General features: G+C 34.0%; 3 protein-coding genes across 5 annotated transcripts; all 3 read left to right on the top strand.

Moving 5' to 3' along the window:
* The first annotated feature begins 1073 nt into the window (after positions 1 to 1073).
* On the top strand, positions 1074 to 11498 carry LOC140663159 (NF-kappa-B inhibitor alpha-like). Of its 2 annotated transcripts, XM_072887135.1 has the most exons (4): positions 1074 to 2968; positions 4594 to 4946; positions 8445 to 8877; positions 11355 to 11498. In XM_072887135.1, the coding sequence occupies exons 1-3, from the start codon at positions 2343 to 2345 to the stop codon at positions 8864 to 8866; spliced, it is 1401 nt and encodes a 466-aa protein (XP_072743236.1). In that variant the 5' UTR covers positions 1074 to 2342; the 3' UTR covers positions 8867 to 8877; positions 11355 to 11498. The 2 variants fall into 2 exon arrangements, with proteins under 2 accessions (XP_072743236.1, XP_072743235.1); XM_072887134.1 differs by lacking the exon at positions 11355 to 11498 and having other exon boundaries at positions 1075 to 2968; positions 8445 to 10472.
* Positions 11499 to 12103: 605 nt separating this feature from the next.
* On the top strand, positions 12104 to 19681 carry LOC140663160 (NF-kappa-B inhibitor cactus-like). Its single transcript, XM_072887136.1, has 3 exons — positions 12104 to 13067; positions 14430 to 14782; positions 18250 to 19681. The coding sequence occupies exons 1-3, from the start codon at positions 12577 to 12579 to the stop codon at positions 18627 to 18629; spliced, it is 1224 nt and encodes a 407-aa protein (XP_072743237.1). The 5' UTR covers positions 12104 to 12576; the 3' UTR covers positions 18630 to 19681.
* Positions 19682 to 21634: 1953 nt separating this feature from the next.
* On the top strand, positions 21635 to 24370 carry Stip1 (Stress-induced phosphoprotein 1). 2 transcript variants are annotated; one of them, XM_072887130.1, is made up of 4 exons: positions 21635 to 21800; positions 22164 to 23710; positions 23962 to 24038; positions 24137 to 24370. In XM_072887130.1, exons 1-3 carry the CDS (start codon positions 21786 to 21788, stop codon positions 24032 to 24034), a joined length of 1635 nt encoding a protein of 544 aa, XP_072743231.1. In that variant the 5' UTR covers positions 21635 to 21785; the 3' UTR covers positions 24035 to 24038; positions 24137 to 24370. The 2 variants fall into 2 exon arrangements, with proteins under 2 accessions (XP_072743231.1, XP_072743230.1); XM_072887129.1 differs by having other exon boundaries at positions 23962 to 24370.
* Positions 24371 to 24878: the final 508 nt, after the last annotated feature.

Genomic DNA, 24878 nt, shown 5'->3' with positions numbered 1-24878 from the left:
GTCTTATCTCGCAATATATATTACACGATTTCAATACGAACAAGTCACGTCGATTAAAGTTGACTTGTTATGACAGAAGTATTTTATTTTTGTGAAGTTTCTAAAAAAAACTATCATAATTGAGAGATGTTATAAATCGATAAGACACACTCTCGTACGCAATCACGAGAGATGCGATAACGCACGCGAATTATTACGAAAGAAAGAAATGTCATGCTAGATAAGAAAAAAAAACAACGATATGTACGCGTGATGGAATATACTATTACGTAAAGGCGTTGATTTAAGAAAAACGCGAGACGAGCCTCCCGCGCGTTTTGCTTTTGGAAAAAATGACGAGGGTATTTATAAAACTCTTCGTTTAATAGTCTATTTAATAATCTATTTAATTTGGAAAAAATGACGAGGATATTTATAAATCCTCCTTCGTTTAATAGTCCACGATATTTAAAACCCTTCGTCCAGAGATTCGATGAAAATAAATATAATTTCGGATAATCTAAAGAGAAAATTGAAAACGTTTCTTTTCAGACGATTTATTTTTTATTTAGGATATTGTTTTTGCGAATTTTATTTAGAGATACTTTTAATAATTCAATCATTTTCAATATTTCATGATTACGTATATAAAATTGTTTCTTTTCTAATCGGTTTTTCCAACGTGCTTTTAAATAAGCTTTCTACTGGCAGAGTAAAGCGTAAATTACATTTAATTCAAAGTTAAAAGTCAACAAGAGAACTCTCGCGTTTCCCGTGGATTTTTAAGCAAAGATATATGTTCTGTTATGTCGGGTTTTTTCCTTCGCAATTTATCCGTGGTGAAAACCTATTCATAATTCACAATAACAGAGCACAAAGATAATCAATGAATATTTCCTTTAAATATCTGAATGTTTGACAATACCCGCAATATTGTATAAAGTTCTTATAAACGGCAATAAAAATTAATCGCGGGATTTAACGCTCCTTTTCTCTTTCGAGAAGTAAATGTTTATAATGATACAAGATATCAATATTAATATATATTGCAATCTTATTATTGATACCATTACAATAAAATTTGATTAGATATCGAAGCATAAGAGAATCTTCTTTTATGAAATTGAAATTTTCGAAACGACGAATTCGATATAACGTTTGGTAGAAAATAATGACGTGTTTCATTGAAACAGTTTTTTTTTGTGGTTTTGAAATCGCTTTATCTATAAAATAAGAGTTACATTGTGTCTGGGTTTTGTACGCCATACAGCTGGCCCTGCCCGAGGTTGATGGGTTTTCCCGCCCCTACTCTCTCTTCCTCGGGAATTATACCGCCGGAGATATTGTTAAATGGCCATCTTTGTCGCGCATGCGCATGTATATAACGTGATCCCAGGTCTGTATCTAGTTTAAATATAAAAAGATGTGTGTCTTTTGATCTGATTTTTAGAAATTATTTAATTATCGTAATTACTAAAGAGCTTCAAAAAAATCGATAATTACTATGACGTTGATAATATGACAGGACGCAAAACATGAGTATGTCTTGCTATTATCTTTTATGTAAGGAAAAATCAAAAATCATTTGCCGATGTCATATTTATTCATTGCAATCGCACGTGTACGCATACGTCACTGCACGTCACTTGTCGCGCATGCGCGAGGAACGTCTGTTTAACAAACACGACTCGCTCTCTTTCCCGTCGATCAGTTCGTTCTGAGATACGAAACGATAGGGTGTGTTCGCGTGTTTATGTGAGACCAAATTACTCGTGTGCAATTCGAGACGAAAGAGCCTTCTCCTGTTTATTTGTGACCGGAAATCAGCAGGGAAATATACACAATTGAATTTCCGTAGTGCAGTGAAACAGATATATCAAAGAAAGTCGAACGAGAACACGCGAGCGATGCCAAGCGAAGGTAGACGGAGATAGACGACGAACGAAAGACGAGAGCAAAGTGCGGGCACAGCTGTTTCGAAGAGAAGGGGATCTCTCGGGCGACCCCGAATATATGTCGGTGAGAGCGAGCGAAAGAGCGGAAGAAAAAACGTCGGGGACGTCAAAACCGTGTCCGTCGAGTAAGAATCAATCGAACGCGTTAAGAGTCGAGGGTTGTATCACGTGCGTTGTAAAAAAAAAACAAAAAAGCGAAAGTCCCGAGTATCTACATCGTCACACTATACTCGAGCGATTGAATGTCGCGGTATTTCGTAATTATACTGTGTTGCCAATCTAGGGCGAATATTCGTGAAGTAAAAGAAGACAAAGAGAGAAGAGGTTGTTAGTACGCGGTTTCTCGCTTTTTTTAGAGCGAACGTCCTAAAAAAAAATTGTATACGCGAGTTGTTTTCGCCTACGAAAATGTGGCATCCTACCCATCACGAGAGCAAAACTACCACCCAGATGGAGGAACGTGTTACAGCGGACGAGAAGAAGCGGTGGCGTTTCGATGACCACCAGGACGACGACGACGACGAGGCGGGTAACGTTGATTCCGGATTCCTGTCAAGTGGTAATCTTCAGTTCAGCGGTGAGATCCGCGACTCGGGGTTACTTCAAGAACAGGAGGGGCAACCTGGAGAGGGGGAGGGGGGACAGCGAGTGGCGCCGACTCTCGTGCCAGCGCTTGTGACGACGACGACCGCATCATCATCATCATCATCGGCGACGATCACGGAGGAGCCAATGAGGGCAATCGATAGCGGAGTGGACCTCGACCTCACCGAGACTCTGAGCCAGCTGAGTCTGAAGCAGGTCAGCCTGAACCCGCTTGCCTCCAAGAGCGACAAATTGATTCAGGTCGTCGAGTCGACGAGCCCGGAGCTGTCACCCGTGACCGCGAACCTTACGCAAGCGGACGACAACGTCAAATCGCAACACGATGAAGCATTATTGTTCGAACAACACCAGCGGGACAGCGATGAACGTGGGACGAGCAGCGAGGAACCCTGGCAACTCTACTATACACAGGACGACGATGGTGACACGTTAGTGAATGTTATATATTTTATCGACTACGTTTGTTGACCCTTTCATTCTCTGGAGTAGACACGTGGGTGATGTATGTCAACTGTTTAAAATTAACTTGCCACGTGCATCCTCTATATTAATGTTAGAATTGTGCGAATCACTCGAACGGATTTTTATGTCAAATCAAGATTGATTTTACATTAATAATATAAAATAATATAAAAAGTGCTATATATTTTTAGGAAATATTGCAATAGATTACTTAACGCGAGCTCTCACGCTGTACGAAATGTTTCGAGTATTATGACTTACATCGTTTCTTCATCTTGTGTTTATCACTTATCTTATAAGTCATTGATCCGTTAGTTTCTAACTGTGTTCACGGCTTATTGCGGTCAGATTTGCGATCATGTGTCATGTAACATACAAGTCCAGAATGTAACGCGGTCAACAGATTCAGGGGCGAATGTTTATTATGCAGATGCTAATGCGCAAACTAACAAATACTACAGAAAGTAATTAAAAACAAGTAGTAGTGATAAAGTAAACAGCAAGTATTTTTCGAATAATTATGTGTTCCATCTGCTTACTTGATTAGCCTGCAAATAAAAGTTTCCAAGAATCATGGATAAATTCTTTAGAAATTTCTAAAGATCTCAAATACACTTTTATGAAGTTATAGAGATATTTATCTCACTTACCATATATTTTCATCGCGTTATTTGTATTTGAATTTATTCTTAAATTGTAATAATCACTTTGCCGTAAGAAAGTAGTAGCTTTCATCGAATGTAGGACAATATTGAAGAGTTTTATTACTTAACAGGATCTGAATAACAAAATAATTTGAATAATTTTATTGAATAAAAAATTTAAAGAAAACATCCAAATCGCGTGAGAAACTGTGAATTAGAATTTTTTAAAATTTTACCATAAATCTTGAGAAGTAATAAAAGAGAAAGAGACCATAAGTTTTATTTCTGTATTCTCTGAATATTTAAATTCGTCGAATCTAATCTGGCAAATGGTCACCTTTAATCTTAGTTTATTACAAGTTTTTTTTCTCTTTTTTTCTTTTTTTTTCTTTTTTTTTTCTTTTTTTTCTTTTTTTTTTTTAACCGTAGTTTGAGTGCATTGATTTAAGCGCAAACGTCATTATGCATAATATCGACATTGGCATTTGCGTAGAACGGCCTATATATACCTTTGACGTGTTCAGTGCTTGACTCGAGCTCGTTGACCGATTCAATGAAACGAGTTTCATTCTCCAATAGGCATCATCTTTCGGGAATTTAGATGAACAATAACAACGATGAATTATAGAGTGACGCACACAGGAATCCTACCAAAGATAAACGTTTCATTTATACAATGAAAGAAAACAATATTTTAAATATATTACATAATGTTAAAATCAAGCATCTCCTTTAATTATTAATTTTATATATATATATATAGAGAGAGAGAGAGGGGGGGGGAGAATATATAAGAATATAATACGAGGATCACAAATAATTAATTGATAATAAGCTCCAATTAAGGGTTAATAAATAAGAATGCTAATATAAATAATACCACAACAGCTTATTATACCACAAGACTTGGTGTTATTTATTCTTATATAATATATTTATAATTGCAGGCAATTGCATATCGCGATCGTGCAAGGCTTCGTCGAAGCTGCGCTCTGTTTAATAAGGATGGCGCCTGACCCATGCCTACTAGACACCTTGAACGACGACTGGCAATCACCCCTACATCTGGCAGTGTTGACACATCAACCACTGATCGTCAGGCATCTAATCCTGGCAGGCGCGGATCCATCTCTAAGAAATTTCCGTGGAAACACGGCTCTACACCTGGCTTGTGCAAGCGGAGATCTCGCTTGCGCTAAAGCTCTCACGGATCCATTGTACCCGATGGAGAGGAATAAGCTGACACTCGGACAACAAGTACCCGCCTTACCACAAAACTTGGAACAACGTAACTACAATGGTAAATACTTATAAAATTTTTTGTTTTTTTTTTTTAATAGTCGTTAATTTACGACAAAAATAAATAAGAGGATTAAAACGCAATGAGAAAATATTCGAAAAATCGAGAAAAAATTATTAGAAGAAAGACAGAATGACATTCTTGCTTGTTAATGCGTAACGAGGACATTCGTTTTGTTCCTTGTCTTTTAAATATTTTAATGATGCTTGCAACTTTTCCTGCAATTACAATAATCACATTTGGAAGTGTGCAATATAATGACCGCTAATAACCGTTATAATGCAAGGAAAGATGATCCACGTCCGTGACGGTGGAGACAAAGAACGCCGAGGTGGCAACGGAAAATCCTAACTGCTTTTATCGCGCAGAATAAGTCATATATAAGGCTCGCGAATGATATGACCATGAACACGTGGAACTATACGCTGGTTTCTTGTGATTTCATCGAGAGTCACAAGCTCACGTTTGAAAGTTCCATCATCTGAGAAACATCTCGAGAACATTCCTTTAATAAAAAAGAAATATGTTAATTTAATGAAGATAATTTGAATTTAAAAAGTTTTACAATACATATATATTAAAGTTTCTATATTTTAATAATAAATTGTTTAAATAATAGTAACATAATATTAATTGATTTTTTTTCTTATAATAAGTACAGTAAATATGTATACGTAAACATTTTGAAACGTGAACCACATTTTTCAATTCTTGACGAAATAAGTTCTGGGAATGTTTAATTATTTTTCATTACATTTTAAATGAATTCTAATAATAAAAAAACACGGAAAGAAGTACCTTAATAATATGTGAAAAAATAGATAAGAAAACCATTTAAATTTTGTGAGGTAATTGAAACATTACAAAAATAATGATTTCCGCTTCAATATATTTTTAGTAAAAGATGATTGATCCATGTTGACCAAAGGATCTGTCATTAAAAATCGATTTAGTCGGAACGGAATACCTGAATATACGGTTGCCTTAATGTTTTCGTATATTTGGCAACGGATCATTTTTTTGACACATCAAATTTTACACGTGATAAATGTTCTTTCGATGTATTTCTAACATACGCATGTTCTCGATCTTCAATTTACGGCGATAATAACCCTGCCATTTACGATCGCGAATCGATAACTGCGAGAAATATACGCGTACTCATGTTCAACGCGGGGAATTCCTGCTTTTATGACGAAAATTTGCGTCCAGATAAAGCATAACAATCGACCTCGGCAAAAGGTTTCGCGATAAAACGACGACTTTATTCATCAGAATAACGTCATTGTACTATGTCACAAAAAGTATAAAAGTAAAAGTTTATGAATAATTGAAAATATTAAAATGAATATATCATAGTATAAAGACATAAACTGTCTCTAGTTTAAATTTGCTTTTCACATTTTTACAAAAATTTGTATTTTTATTTTGTACGCGAATATTTATTAAACTTTTAAAATTTGAGATAAAAAATTGCTCTTTGTAAATTAAGTTTTTTAATCAAATTTTATCAATTATTATCAATTTTATTTTTAATTTTTAAAAAAGTATATTTATAAAAATCTGTATTTATTATTATCTGTATTAATATTACAATTGCTATTAATATTTATAATTATTTGTAATACATTATTGTATATATATATACACACACACACACACACACACACACACACACACACACACAAAATTTTGCTAAAAAATTAATTAAGAAAATCTTGGAAATATTATAAATCTCTCTGTACTTGTAAACATAGAAAAAAGAAACAAGTTAAAAAATAAGATAAAAAAGAAAATTGTTCTAGCTAATGATAATTGTTTGTTATAAAATGTTGGTAGACTTTTTAAAAATCTTGGAAATCCCATATATAGCGTCATCAGCAGTTTATTTTACCGCAAGTTCGTACGACGCGGATAACGCATGCACATACATATTCACGCACGTGCGAAGCGCAACGTAATCGATCATTCTGGACCATGAGCAATTAATTGAATCTAAAAGAAAAATTGCAAACCTGTCGAAAAAATACGAAATTATCTCTACGTTAGACTGATTCGCACCTATTTCTCTAGGTTTACGACTAAATCGATGAGTAATAAAATAAGTTCTCGGTATCGTTTTCATAATCAAGAAGTGACTGAATCATTCGAAATAATCGCAAATCCAGAGTACATTTACTTCCTTATTAAAAAATAGGTTTCTAGTTTCTTCAGATTAAATAATCGCTTGTACAAAATAAACGATAATTGGTAAAATGAGCGATGGAAGATAAATGACGAATATTATTCTGCGATAATAATCTACAAATCAGAAATTAGATAAAATAAAGTTGTTATTCCCGTAGCGATTTCATTGTACGATTCAATTTATCGATGAAGATGTGACATGCAAAATTACTTCTTATCGAAAGATGAGCTTTATATTCGTTTAATTTTCCAAAACAATGTAGCATGTAAAGTGCTTAACAAAATAAAAGTAAATAAGAATGTTTCGTGTATATGATGGAATTCGCCAGTGTCTATATTAATATATCGTGTATATGTGTGTGTGTGTGCACGCATTACATTATGCGACGCGTCGGGACGCCAAGAAGAGCGCGAGACCAGATGTTTTTGATATTTAAAAATACCTGTAGGACTATTTGTACGTGCTACGTGATATTTTCGGTCGGTCGGGAAACCCCACAGTGGCGTCGGACTTTCACCATTGAAAAAAATCGATTCTCTTTCATGCCTAGCTCCAATCAATCCTGTCATGTATCCCGTATATATTTTAAGTATTACACGGCAATTTATATATAACACGATTTCTTTTACGTCACGTTACAATGTCATCTAAGTCTGTCTGAAATTCCAATTAGGTCGAGTGACTGTTTCGATGACGTTGCAATCGACCACGTGTACGATTCTTATGCGATCAAGTAGCTATGCGACTATATTTATGAATGTGTACTTGTAACGATCTCTGCAGTTGAAAGCTATTTGTATCTTCGTAAAACAATATCGATGCAATATGATGTATGTAATCACGAGGACGCTATGTCTTTAAATTCCGCCAATGCGACTGGTATGGCGGTGTGCTTAATATTAGCAGTTACTTTGATCGGGCGCGAGCCTAGTTTGGATTTCGGGACTCCAGCCAAATCTCCGATAATGATTCATCACGTCTTCCTAGTTCTATCTATATCTCACGACGAGTCGAGACATGTGACTCTGTCATTCCAACGTACCTCTCCTGATTTGCATCAGGAGAGATGATGGAAAACTCAGCAAAATTAGAATCCAAATCGGTTGCTCGTCTAACATTTATCAATAACAAGAGCTCGTTGAGATATGAGATAGGTAGATGTAAAGATATTTCTTTATCATATTATTAGACATTAGATATCTTTATTAATCTAAATTGATTCAATTAGAGGGTATTTCCAATCTCGAATATTATATAAAAATACATTGAACTTCCATTTGCTAATCGATACGATTTTTTATCGATTTCAGGTGAAATGTGCTTGCACGTGGCTGCCGCAAATGGACACGTGGATCTGGTGCGACTTTTGCTACGTCTAGGAGCCGATCTCAAGGCGAAAGAAGGTCTGGCGGGATACACAGCCCTTCATCTCGCGGTAGAACGCGAATGTCGACCAATGTTTGAGCTCCTGCTGCCAGAGTGCCAACGAACGTCGTGTCTGGACGAGCGAACGTATCGCGGCACAACAGCCTATCAGTTAACCCTGGATATACACAGTGCGTTTGCTAAGGAGGCTCGCAGGAAACTGGTACGATGCGGCGCGGCGCCGGAACCGCTACCAGAATCGGATTCTGAGAGCAGCGAGGACGAAGAAACGGAGAGATCATTGTGGACGGCGGATTATTTACCCGCGATTGTCAAGACGCAAAACACAGTCGGAGTGACAGTCTAAACTATTCATCGGTCAGTAATTCTATTCATTAATTCATTGCGTTTTTTGGGCGCCAGTCCCTGATGAAGAGAAGATAGAAAGAGTGCGCGCACAAAGATTTCTTGAATCTGCGGAATCATTTTAGTTTATTAGTCGAATTAAGATGGATATAATTGCAGTGAATGAAATTTGTCAGATAGAAGAAAATTACAAAAATGTCTCGCGTCTCTCTATCTTCCGTATGCATTGCATATAACGTATGCATAAGGTTAGATCTTGAGTTTCAATATGAAATTATCTTAATTAACGGGACAAATTTAAGTGAATAATTGTTATCTGAAAAAAAAAGATTTTTAAATTAAAATTGTATTTCGCGCAAATTATAGCTTGAATTTTGAGGCGCTGGACGACATCATCTTAATATATTAAAAATATTGAAACAAATAATTACAATAAAAATGGACAGATATATATATATATAAGAAAATAAAAAATTGTACATAATATTTTTTTATATGAATGAATTTAATGCATATAATATACATAAGTGAACTCAATATCTAGCTTTGAAGCATGTCCCTATACTGTCAACTTAATCTGCTGGATGGATTAAGATATGTTGAAAAATGGAAAGAGTGACAGAGTTAAACAAATAAAAAGTAGAACGAGATTAGCATCAATACATACAACGCATGATCATAGAAACGTCTTGACTTGACATCGAAGTATTACTACTATAGTAGACTGTGTAGCTTTTTAAATCGATATCGGCAGCAATACGTGCAAGTTGAAAGATGAATAATGAACGAAATGTAACGTTCGAAATCGAGGATCTCAGAAACGAACTTATACGCGACCTAACGAATATCCGATTACGAACGAAGCGACAATACGTAGGCGCGAGCTGTCTCAGCGGTCGTTCACTTTTCCCCTAATAATCCTTTGCAAGCCAATAGGCATGCAGCAGTGTTCCGAGTGTTGTACAGAGTGTTCCAAGAAAGGCTGTACAAATAATATAAAGGACAATGTATATTTTAACGCGAATAGTGTTCTTCGAACAATAGTGTGTCTGTCAGGTCTGAGATGTGTGTCAGTTACAATGAAGCGAGAATGAGAGTTGCGCTTAGCCAATACATATTTTACGATTGTAAATAGAGGAGTACGTTTCACAAATCGCGTTCGATAACGCGAATATTTCTCAGAAAAAAATTCTTGTTACAAACATCATAGATCATAGAATAGACGCAAAGTTGGCACGTGGTCGGCAACATACATTTAAGTCAAAGAAAAATAATTGAATCCACATTGTTATGTGCGGCTTGTATAATGTATTTATAATCAGAAGTATCGAAAAAAAGGTCCAAAACGATACGATATTCACGACGATGAACGTTAATCGGGTCAATGTTCATTGTAGTGGTCATGTAATTGCTTCCATTGATATAGTTAATCCTTTCATCTCTTCGTACATATACATCTTCCGTTAGAGTCATGAGTATACGTCATTGTCATGGTATATAATAACAGCAACAATGACGATATCATTATTGTTATATTCGAATATATATATATATATATATATATATAGTCTATATAATTATTTTTAATAAAAAAACATGTTATGCAATCTTTCTCTCTCTAATACTTTTTGTTTCCTTTTCTTTTCTCCTTTAATTAATTTGTCTCTTCCTTTCAAGAATTTTATCCTCTATTATACTATCCTTATACTATATTCCTCTATTATATATTATCTTTCTTTTCTAGTCTTTTGAGAACTGTTTCTTTTTGCTTCTATAAAAATTAGAAAGATAAAAAAGAGATTTTTTTGTTTTAAATGTAAGAGGAAAATGTCAGTTCCTCATCTTGTGTTCTTCAATTGCTTTAAACTTGACATGTATAGAATAAAAATATTGTATGATATCATGATAAATTTAGGAAATAATACGAAAATTTTATTACAAGAAAGAAACTTTTTAAATAATAAAGGTAACGAGATTTTTAGAAAGGTAAAACGTGAATGTAGAGCAAGAACCAATGACCGCATATTATTTTGAACTTGTATAAAGACATTGTGAGAAGTTGGCGTATTTATTTCTTTTTGAAGTAGTTTGTACAAAGGAAGAGGAAGAGAGTTTCTCCAGTGGTTTATTTAAATATTAGAGAAACGTGTAGGCTTTTCTTTAAATGTGTTCTCCAACATATACATATATAAACGCAATACAATTGCATGAAGTCACGCTTGAATGACGAGATACGATGATATCTCGTGAGAAAGAGAATCATTCAAGAAATTCCAGTGTATTATGTGTATCTTATATTTTCAATTAACAAAATTTAATATCTTACAAAAATAAGGATAGTCTTTTTTTAAATGTAATTGTATTGTATTGTGTATGTAAATTGTATTGTATTGTAAATGTAAATGTAAATGTATTGTTTTTCATTTCTAATTTATTTCAAACATTATGTTAGATTTCTGCGAGAATTTAACATTTTTTTTTTTTTTCAGTTCCTAAAATAATGCAATATATTTTTGCTACTCAAAAATTGCGGAAGTGAAAAGCATCAAAGCCCAAATACCTTCCGGCCCTGCCCGAGACCGATGGGTTTTTCCCATCCCTACTTCGCGCGATTGTGTAGCTCGAAACTACTGCTGGAGGCCTGGAGATTTCATCGTGCAGAGAGCAAATCACGCGCATGTGCATTAGACCCAGCACTAGCAGACACTGTTAGATCTCAGTATTTCTGTATAAATTTCATTTTACGATAAGAAGTTTTATTAGACTCTTCGCGGAAAAATGCGATAAATGTTAAAATAAATAATTTATATAGAATTTTATTAATTAAATGGGGTATGATAATTATCAAATCTAATATTAATTCTTAAAAATCACACATATGAGTATATCGATATTTTAACAATAAAATATCTCGAAGGCTGTAATCAATAAAAAGATATTTTAATATTTTTGTTATACGCGATTATTTTCTAGAGATGCTGAGGAATATATTATAAATTTTTGTAGATTTTTTTCAAGCACTTGACAGCTAAAACTGCGATAAAATATTGTGACTCGTATGTGAGCAGGAACAAAAAATATGTCACAAGAGTTAATTTCTTGTAACGAGGTCATATTGCACGCATATTACAATCTCCTTCGTGAATTAATAAACTCTATATGACCCCAGAAACGACCTTATGCTTACGGGTCTGTCAGATTTGGTCACGTGATCGACAACATATCTTACGCATATACATATACGCTCGCGCTACCGATCAGTTTGTTTCGAGACGCGAGACGATGAGGTTCACCAACGCTCACAAACCCTAATCCGAACAAGCCGCCTTCCGTTTTTTTCCCCGTTCGTGACGGAGATCAAGTGGAAGGCGAATGTCTTCCGTGATGCAATGAACGTCGTATGAGACAAATTTGCAAGATAGTACTGCATGCCCCAACATACGGGACAGATATCCCTCGAGATTAAGGACGGTTTACAAGAACATGCCAAGAAGCAAAAGAGCGAAGAAACGACGGATATAGAAGAAAAAAAGGGACCTCGTAAGTTAAATATACTTATCGACGAACGAACGAAAAAGAAAAAGAAAAAAAACGCCAAAGAAAGTCGGAAACGTTATTCTGTTTTGAGTCTTGGGTGGATCCGATCGAGGGTAGAATACTTTTTCTCACAATCGGTGAAGGACGCTACTTTCGTTTCAAACTATCGAAAAAATGTGGTATTCTCCGAGTAAGATCCCTGGAATGCAGGAGCATTCACGGGAGAATGACAGGAAACAGCGGGATGACAGCGCGGGATTGGCAACTGGTGACGAAGATTCTGGATTCCTATCGGCCAGCAACATGCAGTTTTACGACGAGATTTGTGAGTTTCCGGTAGAGTTACAGAAGGGTCCGCAGGACGAGGGGAAACAGCGAATAGTTGCGATGCCGATGGTGTCAGAAGCGGCAACCGCTTCCTCGTCGCCGATAAAATCGGCTGCGAAAGGATCAATCAAGACTGACAGCGGCGTCGTGGATGTCGAGCTCAGTGACGACCTGCATCGGCTTACCCTAAGCAGTGGGTTGATTCAGCCCGAGCCAGAGACCCGCGAGCTTCTACACGTGCTCAGCGCACATAGACAGGAACAGCAGCACGATGAGCAGTGCTTGGCCATCGACAAAGAGTTCAAAGAGTTTTATTCCAAGGACGGCGATGGTGACACGTGAGTGAATATCTTGGTTTGATATTTATTAATTTCATTGATTTTAAAACCATTAAGAACTTACTTGTCAGCTGATGTTATTGTCTTTCTTAACGTGTTAGATTTAATCTGTAACGTTTCTTATGACGTAAATAATGTTGGCGGAAATAGAAACGCGATATTCAGAGAACATTTCCTCATAAATATATTGCTAAAAATAGCTTTAGTAATTTTAACTTTTATGCACGGGAATCAATCTTTGTTGATCAAATATAATAATTTGAAAAATTAGCTTATTAAAAAATTGTATGTGTATAATGACATTTTATACATATTTCTAATTATATATATAATTATATTTTATTTCATCAAAATTAATTCACAGAAAGATTTGAATTTGTTCTTTGTGCTTTTCTTTTTAATTTTTATCTAATATTTTCTTTGCTATTTTTAAAGTTTAATATACCAATTAAATATCAGAATAACAAAAAATATTTTTATCAAACGATTAATATTATATAAAGAAAATTCACATACTCCATTTGTTTGGATTCTAACACTGCATGTAGTAATATTACATCATATTTAGAACTTCTAATCCAGTTTTCAAAATGAAAAATCCAAGAAATGTATTTACAAATCTATATGTATGAGATTTGTTTACATTATTTTAAAAAACGCGACAGAAAGAAAAAGAATGTAAGAGAGAGTTTTGTTTTTCTGAATCGTGTAAATTGATCGAACAAATCTCAGCAAATAATTGTCTTTAATATCTCATATCATTATCACGAGTTGTTTTTTTTTTTTTTTTTTTTTTTTTTTTTTTTTTACGAGCATTGATTCACGAGTCCGTTGATTCAAGCGCGAATATCATTATGCGTAATGCGTCAATGTTTACGTAAATGCAGCGATTTATATACATAACGTTCATACAGAGCGCTCAATAACCAGCTCAATGAAACAAATTTCACATCTTCCGTTAAATCTTTAAAGAATTAAATTGAATAAAATTGTTCAGCAAATAGAAAGAATTGTATAAATTTCTGTTTATATAAAAAGAAATTTTAAGATAATTTTAACATCATGTAAAATTAGGTAAAGACGAGATTGACCATTTTTTAAAATTATTCTTTGACTATTTAAATAATTGACACATGTACAGAAAAAATATAATGCGAGAGTACTAATGGATCGAAAGATATAAATAAAAAACAAGAAAAATAATAGTTATGATAAATAAAAATATTACAACACATACACATAATGTTTTAAGAGAGCTTCTCCCGTAGACTAATTTTGGTATTTATTATATTCGTAAAACTTTTTAATTTTAATTTATTTTAATCATCTAGTCTTATGTCACCTATATTTTTATCTATGCAGACAATTACACATCGCGATCATGCAGGGCTACGTGGAGGCTGCGTTGGTTCTGATAAGACTTGTGCCTCATCCACGCCTATTGAACATCATGAATGACCACCTACAATCGCCTTTGCATCTGGCAGTGTTGACACAACAACCACTGATTGTCAGGCGTCTAGTATTGGCGGGTGCGGATTTATACCTGAGGAATTTCCGTGGAAATACGGCTCTCCACCTGGCTTGCGCGAATGGAAATCTTGCTTGCGCCCAAGCTCTCACGGATCCATTGTCTCCGATGGAGAGGAATAAGCTAAAGCCTGAGCAAATAATACCTGCCTTGCCTCAGAACTTGGAGCAAATTAATTATAACGGTAGGTATTCGATAAAAGTTTTCTTCGTCTTGTGTTGTGTTTTAAATACATGTTACAATAAGGTTTACGTAATACGTATTATAATGCTTAACGATGTCTATGACTTTTATGATTATAAATAATGATTTGAAACCTTGCAACACAATGACCGTCACAATAACGTTTTTACGAGGAAATTAATCCGCGAAACGAAGGATAACAGAATTTCTAAATGTAAAGCTTACACAGTGAACAATGATATGTGAAACCGCATGTATTTTCCATGATTTCATTGAAAATATTTTTTTGCACTCATGTTTGGAAGTTCCATCGTCTCAATAACGTCAGAGAATATTCCTTTTGAAAAAGAAATGTTAATTCGCTCGAGAGGTAATTTGAATTTTAAAAAATTGCTTAACCATTATATACCAGGTGAGATTTATGTATATATTCCAAATTCCTAAATCTTATTAATTCAAAATACTTTTTTCATATTAAGATGTGAATAGTTTATGTATAAATTAAAGGCAATTAAAAATAGAAGCAAACTTTGCAAAATTAAGTTTAGAGAGATGAAGATAGAAATCTCTATTGTATTTCTAACTTTGCTTGATAGAAATATAATTGAGATATTTGAAGAGAGAGATTAATTGAAAAGATATTTTTAACTTTAAAAAAATTGAAATATTGTAGAAAATAATGTGCAATACCTTTGTTATTAATGTCTAATGCGAAAAGCGATAAGTTTTGAAAAATCCCACAAGGCTTTATCATATTTATTTATTGTGAAACTTTTAACCGCATTATTATTGTGCTTTATCTCAAAATTAATTTTTATCAGTAGCACAAAGGAATTTCCCGAATACATATGCGCATATTTCTTGCATACATCTAATCGTAAATAAGTGCGCCTTATTACATATTATTATAGATCAGAAATCTGATAAATATGATCGAAGCATATTGAATCAGTGAATTAATGAGCTAATAAATTCGTCTTTATTTAAAATTAACGCTAGAATAGAGATGCATGTCACCAAGTATACAAAAATCTCTTGTCATATGCATAACAAATATGTGGAAACATTATAAGCATGATTTAATAGTACATATTAAATGTTTTGCTTTTACGAGAATTAATTTTCTTATCGACACAAGATCTTTCGATCGATAAACTAGCAATTAAAACTTGTACAATTATTATCATTTAATTGGCGAACTTCTCAATTATAATATTTTTTACTCTTTCCGGAGCGAAAAAAATTGTATGAAGCGTTTTTATCGGTAAATGTTTCAAAGAAATTTAGTTTTCTTATGAAACTAGCTTTTCACATTTGCAGTAAATTTAGTCACAAGATTTTCCCATTGTCAGATACCCTCTTCTTTTTCTTTCTCTTCTTTAGTAACACATATATGAGTAAAACAAGGCTCTATTTTTAATAAAAAAGATAATAGAAAAATTGCAAAAATCTGAAAAAAAATTTATTATCAAAAATTTACACTCAAGTTCGATATATACTTTTATTTAAAATAAATTAATCTTTTTAAGAAAACATGAGAAGGGAAAAGAAGCCCGAAGGCACGTTGGACCGCCTCTCGTGTCCGTCTTTCATCTGCTCTTTTCTCAAACTAGAATCTTCAATGGAATTTAGAGAGAGAAAGAAAGAGAAAATCACTCTAGTCGGCGGTCGTTCGTCGCGAAATGTTCATGGACTTTTTAAGTCTTGGAAATCCCGTATAGCGTCATCGGCACATATTCCGTTGCAAGCTCGAGCTACACGAGTAACGCATATATGCACGCACGCGCGTGCAAAGCGCAACGTAACCGATCATGACTGATTAATCGAACTTGAGGGCAATTGTTGGCAATAAATCCTATGAATTTATTTTATTTTCTCATTAATCTTTTCATTTTCTCAAGAAAAGTGAGATTTTTATTTCAATAAATAATTGTTCTCAAAATACGTGTCAACATTAATCTAAATTAGATTACAAAGCTTTTTTTTGTAAAAACAAATTTATTACGATTTAATTTCTTCAATATGCAACGTTACTTCTCGTCACGAGAGGAAACAATTTTAACTAACAAGTTAAAAGATGAAATATTAAATATCAATATTAAATATAATATAAATAGTAAACATTAAATTTTATTTAGCTTTGATTTACATAAATCAAAGCTAGATAAATTTTTGCAAGGACTTTAAGCAATATTAATAATTATATTTATAATATAATTTATAATATAATTTATTTTTAAATATATATATAAAACTTGTAAGTGATAGATGAAAATGCATGGAAATCTATTCGTGAAGAACAACTCGGCATTGAGCGAGGGAGAATGCATGCACGATGGAATTTGGCAGCGTTTCTTACGCTTGCGTTACATCACGTGGCGCGTCGCGACGCCGCGAGACTGAAGAGAGGGCAAGGGAAAGCAGATGTTTTTGATATTTAAAAATACCCGCAGGACTATTTGCATGCTGCTCGATATTCTCGCCTTGCCTTAGCTCGGTCGGGAAACCCCACAGCGGCGTCGACGTCAGTGGTTTCCGTCAGACTTTCACCCTTAAACAAATCGATCCCCCTTCGTGATTGACCCTAATCACAGGAGTTTCGTGCTCGTATTTCCAGCACGAATTTCTTCGGAATTTCGCAGTCTTTTAACATTACGTAGTAGTAGGAGCGAGTATATTATCGAAATTCGTCGAAGCAATACCTGATGATCTAAATTAACAATCCCGTTGGCACTGACAACCGTAATTGGAAATAAGTAGTTAATTAGAGCTATCAATTCTTTCAATGTCACAGCAATACGTAAGAGATTCTTATACGATGAAAATAGAAGCGACGATATATCGCGATCATGCTTAATTGAATACTCGTAATAATTCTGCCTCGATTCAATGGGGGTATTTATATTCCAGCGGAAGTGAGAGGATGTAGACGCAGTATGATGTACGTACATTAAATTCCGCCAATGCAACTAGTATAGTAGGCGCGGTTAATTTTAGAAATTGCTTTGATCGGCGCGGACCTAGTTTGGACTGCGGGACGCCAGCGAAATCTCCGACGACAATGATTCATCGTGTCTTCCTTGTTCTATCTATATCTCACGACGTGTCGAGGTATGTGACTCGGTCCCATCATATCCGCGCACCCCCGTGTCGTTGTCTCCATTGGGGAAGAAGATGAGAAAGTCGGAAAATCAGGTGTCGACAGTCATAGAATTAAGTGACATTATCTACGACATACATACAAGATATGTAAATCTATAAATATAGAAAGTGTCTTGCTATTTTTAATAATTATCTTAGAATTCACAAAGTACTTTTTGTTACAAAATTTTTTGTTTTGTTTTCATTATTAATTGTAATTTTTAATTTAAATTTTTATTCCGAAAAATGTGGAAAAAAATTGCTTTTTTTTTCCACATCATTGATATCGTATCATCATTTGATCTCACGTTCTCTCTTTGATTTCAGGCGAAATGTGCTTGCACGTGGCCGTTGCTAACGGACATGTGAACCTAGTACGTCTTCTGCTGCGTCTCGGCGCCGATCTCGAGGCGAAGGAGTGTTTGGCTGGAAGAACAGCGCTTCATCTCGCGGTAGAACGTCAATGTTGGTCGATAATTACCTTCTTGCTGAAAGAGTGCGAACCTTGTCTGGACACAAAAACGTATAGCGGTCTGACGGCTTATCAATTAGCTTTGTATACCGATAGACAGTTTGCCAGGGAGCTGCTGCAACACGGCGCGAAGCCGGAGCCATTGCCTGATTCGGATTCTGACAGCAGCGACGATGACCTGAATTACATGTCTACAATTCTCCAGCTGAAAAACATGCAGAGATTAAAGGTCTGAGAAATATCCAAACAAATACGTAACGTAAGTATCGATCAGATACCAGACAATTGCCGAGAGGAAGATAAAAAAAGCGTACACTATATATATAATATATGAAATATCCTCGAATTGTATAAAAATGTACTTATGAAGTCATTTTTGTCACGCAAATTGAGACGGATAATTATAATATAATGGACGATAAAGTTTGTCAGATTGAAAAAAGATATCAAAATTGCATTCTTATTTATATATAAATTGCTTAATTGATTATACATCATTTCAAATCATCAAGGATATATGCGAAATAGAGTGAACAACGAACGAGCAATACGTGGAAAGCAAAGATCTCAGAAACAAACTGATACACGATTATCGAATATTTCATTACGAACGAAGCAACAATGTACAAGTTGTCTCCTACTAGTAGTCTCTTTTTCTTATTATTAATTCATTGCGGCAAGCGGATGTGCAACATTTTGTAAAGAGTGTTTCGAGAGAATGTTGTATCAGTAATACAAAGGACAATCTATTTTAATATAAGTATTGATTTTATATATACATAATATCGATGAAAAAATTTGTGAGTGTCAGAGAGAGAGTGATAAGGAATGCGTGATGACGCGAGAATGGAATCTTTTTTAGCTAATGTAAGCATATTTTAGAAGTTCCTTTTTATGAAAAAGGATCTTGTTATTATAAATCATAATAAGATGGATACAAAGCAAATGCATTGTATGTACAAAATACATATTAAATCGGGGAAAAATAATTAAGTTCATGTTTTCATACGCGATTTATATCTATTATACGATGTATGCATTAGTTCTAATCAGTTAATATGCAAATAGTACTATATAAGATATATTTATATTAGAAAGATCCAGAATAGTAGAATGTTTATCAACGATGAACATTAGCCGGATCGGTGTTCATTTAATAGTATTAAGATCGCTTCCATCGACACGCAACCATTATAATCATTTTCTGTACATAGACTTTTGATATAGAGTCATACAAGTGTATGCTATCATGAAATGTTAATAATAATTACAACGATAATGATATCATTATTGTTATATTCGTATGTAAAAGCCCACATAATTATTTTTAATAAAAAAATGTATCGCAAAAAATTCAGCGCTTTTTATATTTTTACTTTTATTTTTCTTCGATCACGTCTGGCATTATTTACGACGCAAAAAATTACACGAAATCGATATCGTTGAGAGATGGGTCAACACATTCTCACGAGGAAATCTGGAAATTCCCACGTCGCAATAGGACATATAAGTTTAAAGGCAAGAACGTATATAAGAAAGAGAATGAGAAAGATATTATTTAGAATATGTTTTCGTAATATAAAGAATATATTATATTTTATAAGACGAAGTATATGAAAAAAATGAATACAAAATTAATGTACGATAGCCAATATACATATTTTATTCATTCTTCTCGTCTGAGATATTTCTTCTCGTTATATCAAAAAAATATGTATATATGCTACCATAATATAATTAGTGTATTTATTAATATAGAAAAATATAGAAAAATATATTATAAAACGTGAATACAACAATACAGACGTAACATATTTTTTAAAAGCGTTAGACGCAAAGAAAACGAGGCGGTTAAATCAGAAATAGCGACGTAAAAATGTAGAGCAAGGACCGGCCGCGGAGTGTGTGTTATTTCGAGTTTTGTGTAATGGTCTAAGCATTCCAAGAAGCTCGCGCTAACTTATTCCTTTTTTAGAGAGTTTGAGTTAGAGATGAAAGAGAAAAAGGAGATAAAGAGAGAGAATTCTCAGTGCAGGTTTCAAAGTATATTTGGATGTCGCAGAAATGAAATCTTTCGTCTGAGCCTGTGCCTCGACACGCAAGCAGGAATAATTATAGTTGCGCTTTCGAGAAAGAAAATTGTCGCATGTCTCGAAAAATTTTATGTAAATTGACCTACTCACGAACTTGAAAACGAATTTATAGGTCACGCGTTGTAAGCGTGCGAAACACGTGCGTCTATTTTTTTAAAACAATTTTTGTCGCGTTTTTTAGCAAGCATGTCCAACATTCTTTTTTTTATCTTTCATCCCTGTTCAGGCTCCAATCTGTTTTTTGACTGATCACCGATAGATTTTCCATAGAATTATTTATAATAATTATTTAATTATATTATAATTTTAATTCTTATAAATTTTATAATTTAAAATATAATTTAATCATTTATGATTTATCATTTTTTTTAAATATAATATTTATGTAAAATAATAACACGTGTAATGAATATCACGCGAAAAATCTTCGAGAAAGTTTTATTTTGTTAGCTGAAAAATCAAAATATAAAACTATTGAGACTGATATTTTTTAAATAGAATGTATAAATAAGAGTTTACAAATGCAATTAAAACTATATACGGAAATTACATATTAATGATATATCAAAAGATTGTGTTTATTGATGCTTTATTAATATTATTAGAATAAAATGTATTTTATTTTACACAGATAATCATATTTCCATAAAACAGATATAGGGATAGAAACTATATATTATTATAATACACGTTAAAAAATTCTGACGTGATTAAAAAAACGTGATAATAGACACAACAATTTATTGAATGATATATCGTATTTTATTTAATAGTTTACATAGGAGGCAGCGTGTTAAAATAAAAATTAAATAGGACATACAAAAAAGTCATCTATTTACCATCTTTTGCAATTTAATATTAATTAATTTGCAATTATATATACAAATTTCGACTTGAATTATATACATGGATTCTCTTCAATTTTACAAGAGGAAAGAATGAAAAGACTGAATTTCCAATGTCATTCTCTGGAATGTGCTAGAATGTAGAATAATTAATTTGCACAACCATTTAATTGTACGCAACCATGTATATATATATGCGTACGCAATACGCACACATGAAAAATATAGTGTAGAGGTTAGTGGTTACGCGGGAGCGTTAGTTGCGCGATAAACAGTGAGAGGTCGTTACTTGTCCATTTCTGGAGCTTTCTGAGATCAGAGTTCAGCGCCGGCACACGCGAGTGAGTATAATACGAGGGAGAAAATTCGTGAGGATTCGCACGAGTCATCGTATCCAGACGTGTTTTTCACACGAGGAGACGAAATAGCGGAACGTTGCATTTCTGCCGTTGCATGATGGGTGATCAGGTAAACAGACGAACAGCTGTGAATTTACAGACGCGAGTAGCGAGGAAAATGCACGATGCACGATGCACGTCGTTTCCTCGAGGACGCTTTTCGAGAACCTTCAACACGATAATTTATTCCCTCTCTCCGATTAATCTCCCTGAGTCTGCTTCTTCGTGCTACTGTTTGTTTAATTCGTATTTCACGTTAAAACAAGCCGTGACAGAAAAATTCTTGAAAATATAAAGCTAAAAGATGATAAATGTCGACTGTAAAACTAACCCCAGATATTGTTATCCGAGATTCTACAATTTTTTTTGGATAATATCTATGAGATATACTTGCCTCATTCTAAATCGTTGAAACATATCGGTTTTTTTGCAGGTGGTTTCCTTGAAAGAGAGTGGAAATGCTGCTTTACAAGAAGGCAAATTCGACGAAGCCGTTAAACACTACACAGATGCGATTGCTCTTGACAGCAATAACCACGTTCTCTACAGCAATCGTTCGGCGGCATATGCTAAATCAGGAAAATATCAACAGGCATTGGAAGATGCAGAGAAAACTGTCGGTTTAAAACCAGATTGGGGAAAGGGTTATTCCCGCAAGGGTAGCGCTCTTGCCTATCTGGGCAGATATGACGAAGCCATCAAGGCTTACGAGAAGGGTTTACAGTTGGATCCCAACAATGCTCAGCTTAAGAGCGGCCTTGATGAAGTAAGAGCTCAGAAAACAGCCACTGCGACCAATCCATTCAATTCGCCCAATCTTTTTATAAAGCTGTCGAACGATCCCAGAACGAAAAAGTATCTGTACGATCCTGATTATCTAAAGATATTGCACGAATTACAAAACAATCCGCAGAGTCTTGGTACTTATCTTCAAGACAACAGAGTGCTTACCACTCTTAGCGTACTTTTAGGCATGAGTACTGATATGGAAGAGCCGATGGAAACTGAACCGATGAATCCATCAGAGCCACCGAAACCATCCAAGCCAGAACCAAAACCTGAGAAAAAGGAAGAGGATAATCTTCCACCTGAGAAGAGAAAAGCTTTAGAGGAAAAGAAACTGGGTAACGAGGCTTATAAGAAGAAAAGCTTCGAGGAGGCTCTGCAACATTACAACAAAGCTGTAGAATTAGATGCAACAGAGATTATTTATCTGTTGAATATAGCAGCAGTCTACTTTGAACAGAAAGAGTATGAGAAATGTATCGCTCAATGTGAGAAAGCCATCGAAGTAGGGAGAGAAAACAGAGCAGATTTCAAATTAATAGCTAAAGCGTTCACAAGAATCGGACACGCTTATAAAAAAATGGAAAATTGGAAGCAGGCCAAAGTTTACTATGAAAAATCCATGTCCGAACATAGAACTCCGGAAATTAAGACTTTACTGTCCAACATAGATAAAATAATCAAGGAAGAGGAGAGAAAGGCTTATATCGATCCAGTCAAAGCGGAAGAGGAGAAGGAACTCGGTAATCAAAAGTACAAAGACGGTGACTATCCCGGGGCTATAAAGCATTATTCCGAGGCGATCCGAAGAAATCCGGACGATCCCAAATATTATAGTAACAGAGCCGCTTGTTATACCAAATTGGCGGCGTTCGATCTCGGCTTGAAAGATTGCGAGAAGGTCGTTGAGCTGGATCCAAAGTTCATCAAAGGTTGGATTAGGAAAGGAAAGATCCTGCAAGCGATGCAGCAGCAGGGGAAAGCTTTGACGGCATATCAAAAGGCTCTGGAATTGGATCCACAAAATAGCGAAGCATTGGATGGCTATCGTTCTTGCGCCGTCTCCGCTAGTTCTAATCCAGAAGAAGTCAGAAAAAGAGCGATGGCGGATCCGGAAGTTCAAAGTATATTGCGAGATCCAGCCATGAGATTGATTTTAGAACAAATGCAAAGCGATCCAAGAGCTTTACAAGAGTAAGTAATATTGATTTAGATATTGTTTCGTTTATCGTTCAATCTTTGTAGAATTTTATTTCAAAAATTAAAAATAGATTAATTTAATTTTAACTTTTATCTAAGATGAACAAAAGATTCTTATTACATTTATATTGATATTATAGAATGTTTTTTGTAAATCACATTTTATGCTGTAATATTCTTTCCAAAATAATTAATTTTCTAATCTAATACATGGATTTTCATAAAATCTTTTTTTCTTTTTATAGCCACTTGAAGAATCCTGATATAGCTGCAAAGTTACAAAAACTTTTGGAATCTGGTCTTATAGCTATTCATTGAAGATGTAAGGAACTGGAAATATAAATAGATGTAATAAAAAAAATAACACTTTTATTATCATGTTCCTTTAATATTAAGAAAATTTGCATTCGTATATTGCAGATACATTAGCCATTGGGATACTTATCATCTTGCTCTTAAAATCTGTGTTCAAAACGCTATTCATAATAAAAGTTACGTTGTACACATGATTCTTTCGTGCAAATACAGTGGCCTTTAGTGTCATCGATGACTTTTGCATTACGAGACTTGTTACAGTGATCATATGTATACCAATATATACATATATACACATATGTGAAGCTCTTTGTGCAAATTAAAAAGTGTAATTGTGGAGCTGTGTGAATTCTTAATATGCAATATTTACTTATAAAAAACTTGCATAATCCAATGGTTAAACTATGAATATCATTACAATAGGTTTTCATATTTTAGGTACAAAAGTCATCTAAACCTAAAAAAACATTAATATTGTAAAACGGAATTAAAAATAGTAAGATGGAATTATTTCTGTATATGATGCACTTGCTAACATTTATTTTATCAAGGTTACTTAGTTTTTAATACTAAAATGAATTATTTTATATAATTAATTATATAATTATTATATTATTAATTTATTATATAATATATAATAATTAATTATATAATTATATTATTAATTATATAGTGTGATGAATGCAAATAAACATAATTAAAGCAACAAATATGAGAAGAATGCTTCAATAAATAAACTTTTTAAATCAAAATTTTCTCTTTTATTTTAGGGAACACATTTATTGTCCTCTTATTACTATTTTTCTTATACTTATTTTAAAAACTGTCCTGTGAATAATGAAATAGT

This window comes from Anoplolepis gracilipes, chromosome 2 (assembly GCF_047496725.1).
Source record: "Anoplolepis gracilipes chromosome 2, ASM4749672v1, whole genome shotgun sequence".
Taxonomy (NCBI): Eukaryota; Metazoa; Arthropoda; class Insecta; order Hymenoptera; family Formicidae; genus Anoplolepis; species Anoplolepis gracilipes.
This window is presented reverse-complemented; position numbering and strand designations above follow the sequence as displayed.

Excerpts from the sequence above, each read along its gene's own strand:
- LOC140663160 (XM_072887136.1), top strand. The coding sequence starts at position 12,577 with ATGTGGTATTCTCCGAGTAAGATCCCTGGAATGCAGGAGCATTCACGG. Across the intron at positions 13,068-14,429 it reads AAGGACGGCGATGGTGACAC|ACAATTACACATCGCGATCA; the intron begins GTGAGTGAATAT and ends TTATCTATGCAG. Across the intron at positions 14,783-18,249 it reads GGAGCAAATTAATTATAACG|GCGAAATGTGCTTGCACGTG; the intron begins GTAGGTATTCGA and ends CTTTGATTTCAG.
- LOC140663159 (XM_072887135.1), top strand. The coding sequence starts at position 2,343 with ATGTGGCATCCTACCCATCACGAGAGCAAAACTACCACCCAGATGGAG. Across the intron at positions 2,969-4,593 it reads CAGGACGACGATGGTGACAC|GCAATTGCATATCGCGATCG; the intron begins GTTAGTGAATGT and ends TTATAATTGCAG. Across the intron at positions 4,947-8,444 it reads GGAACAACGTAACTACAATG|GTGAAATGTGCTTGCACGTG; the intron begins GTAAATACTTAT and ends TATCGATTTCAG.
- Stip1 (XM_072887130.1), top strand. Across the intron at positions 23,711-23,961 it reads GATCCAAGAGCTTTACAAGA|CCACTTGAAGAATCCTGATA; the intron begins GTAAGTAATATT and ends TTCTTTTTATAG.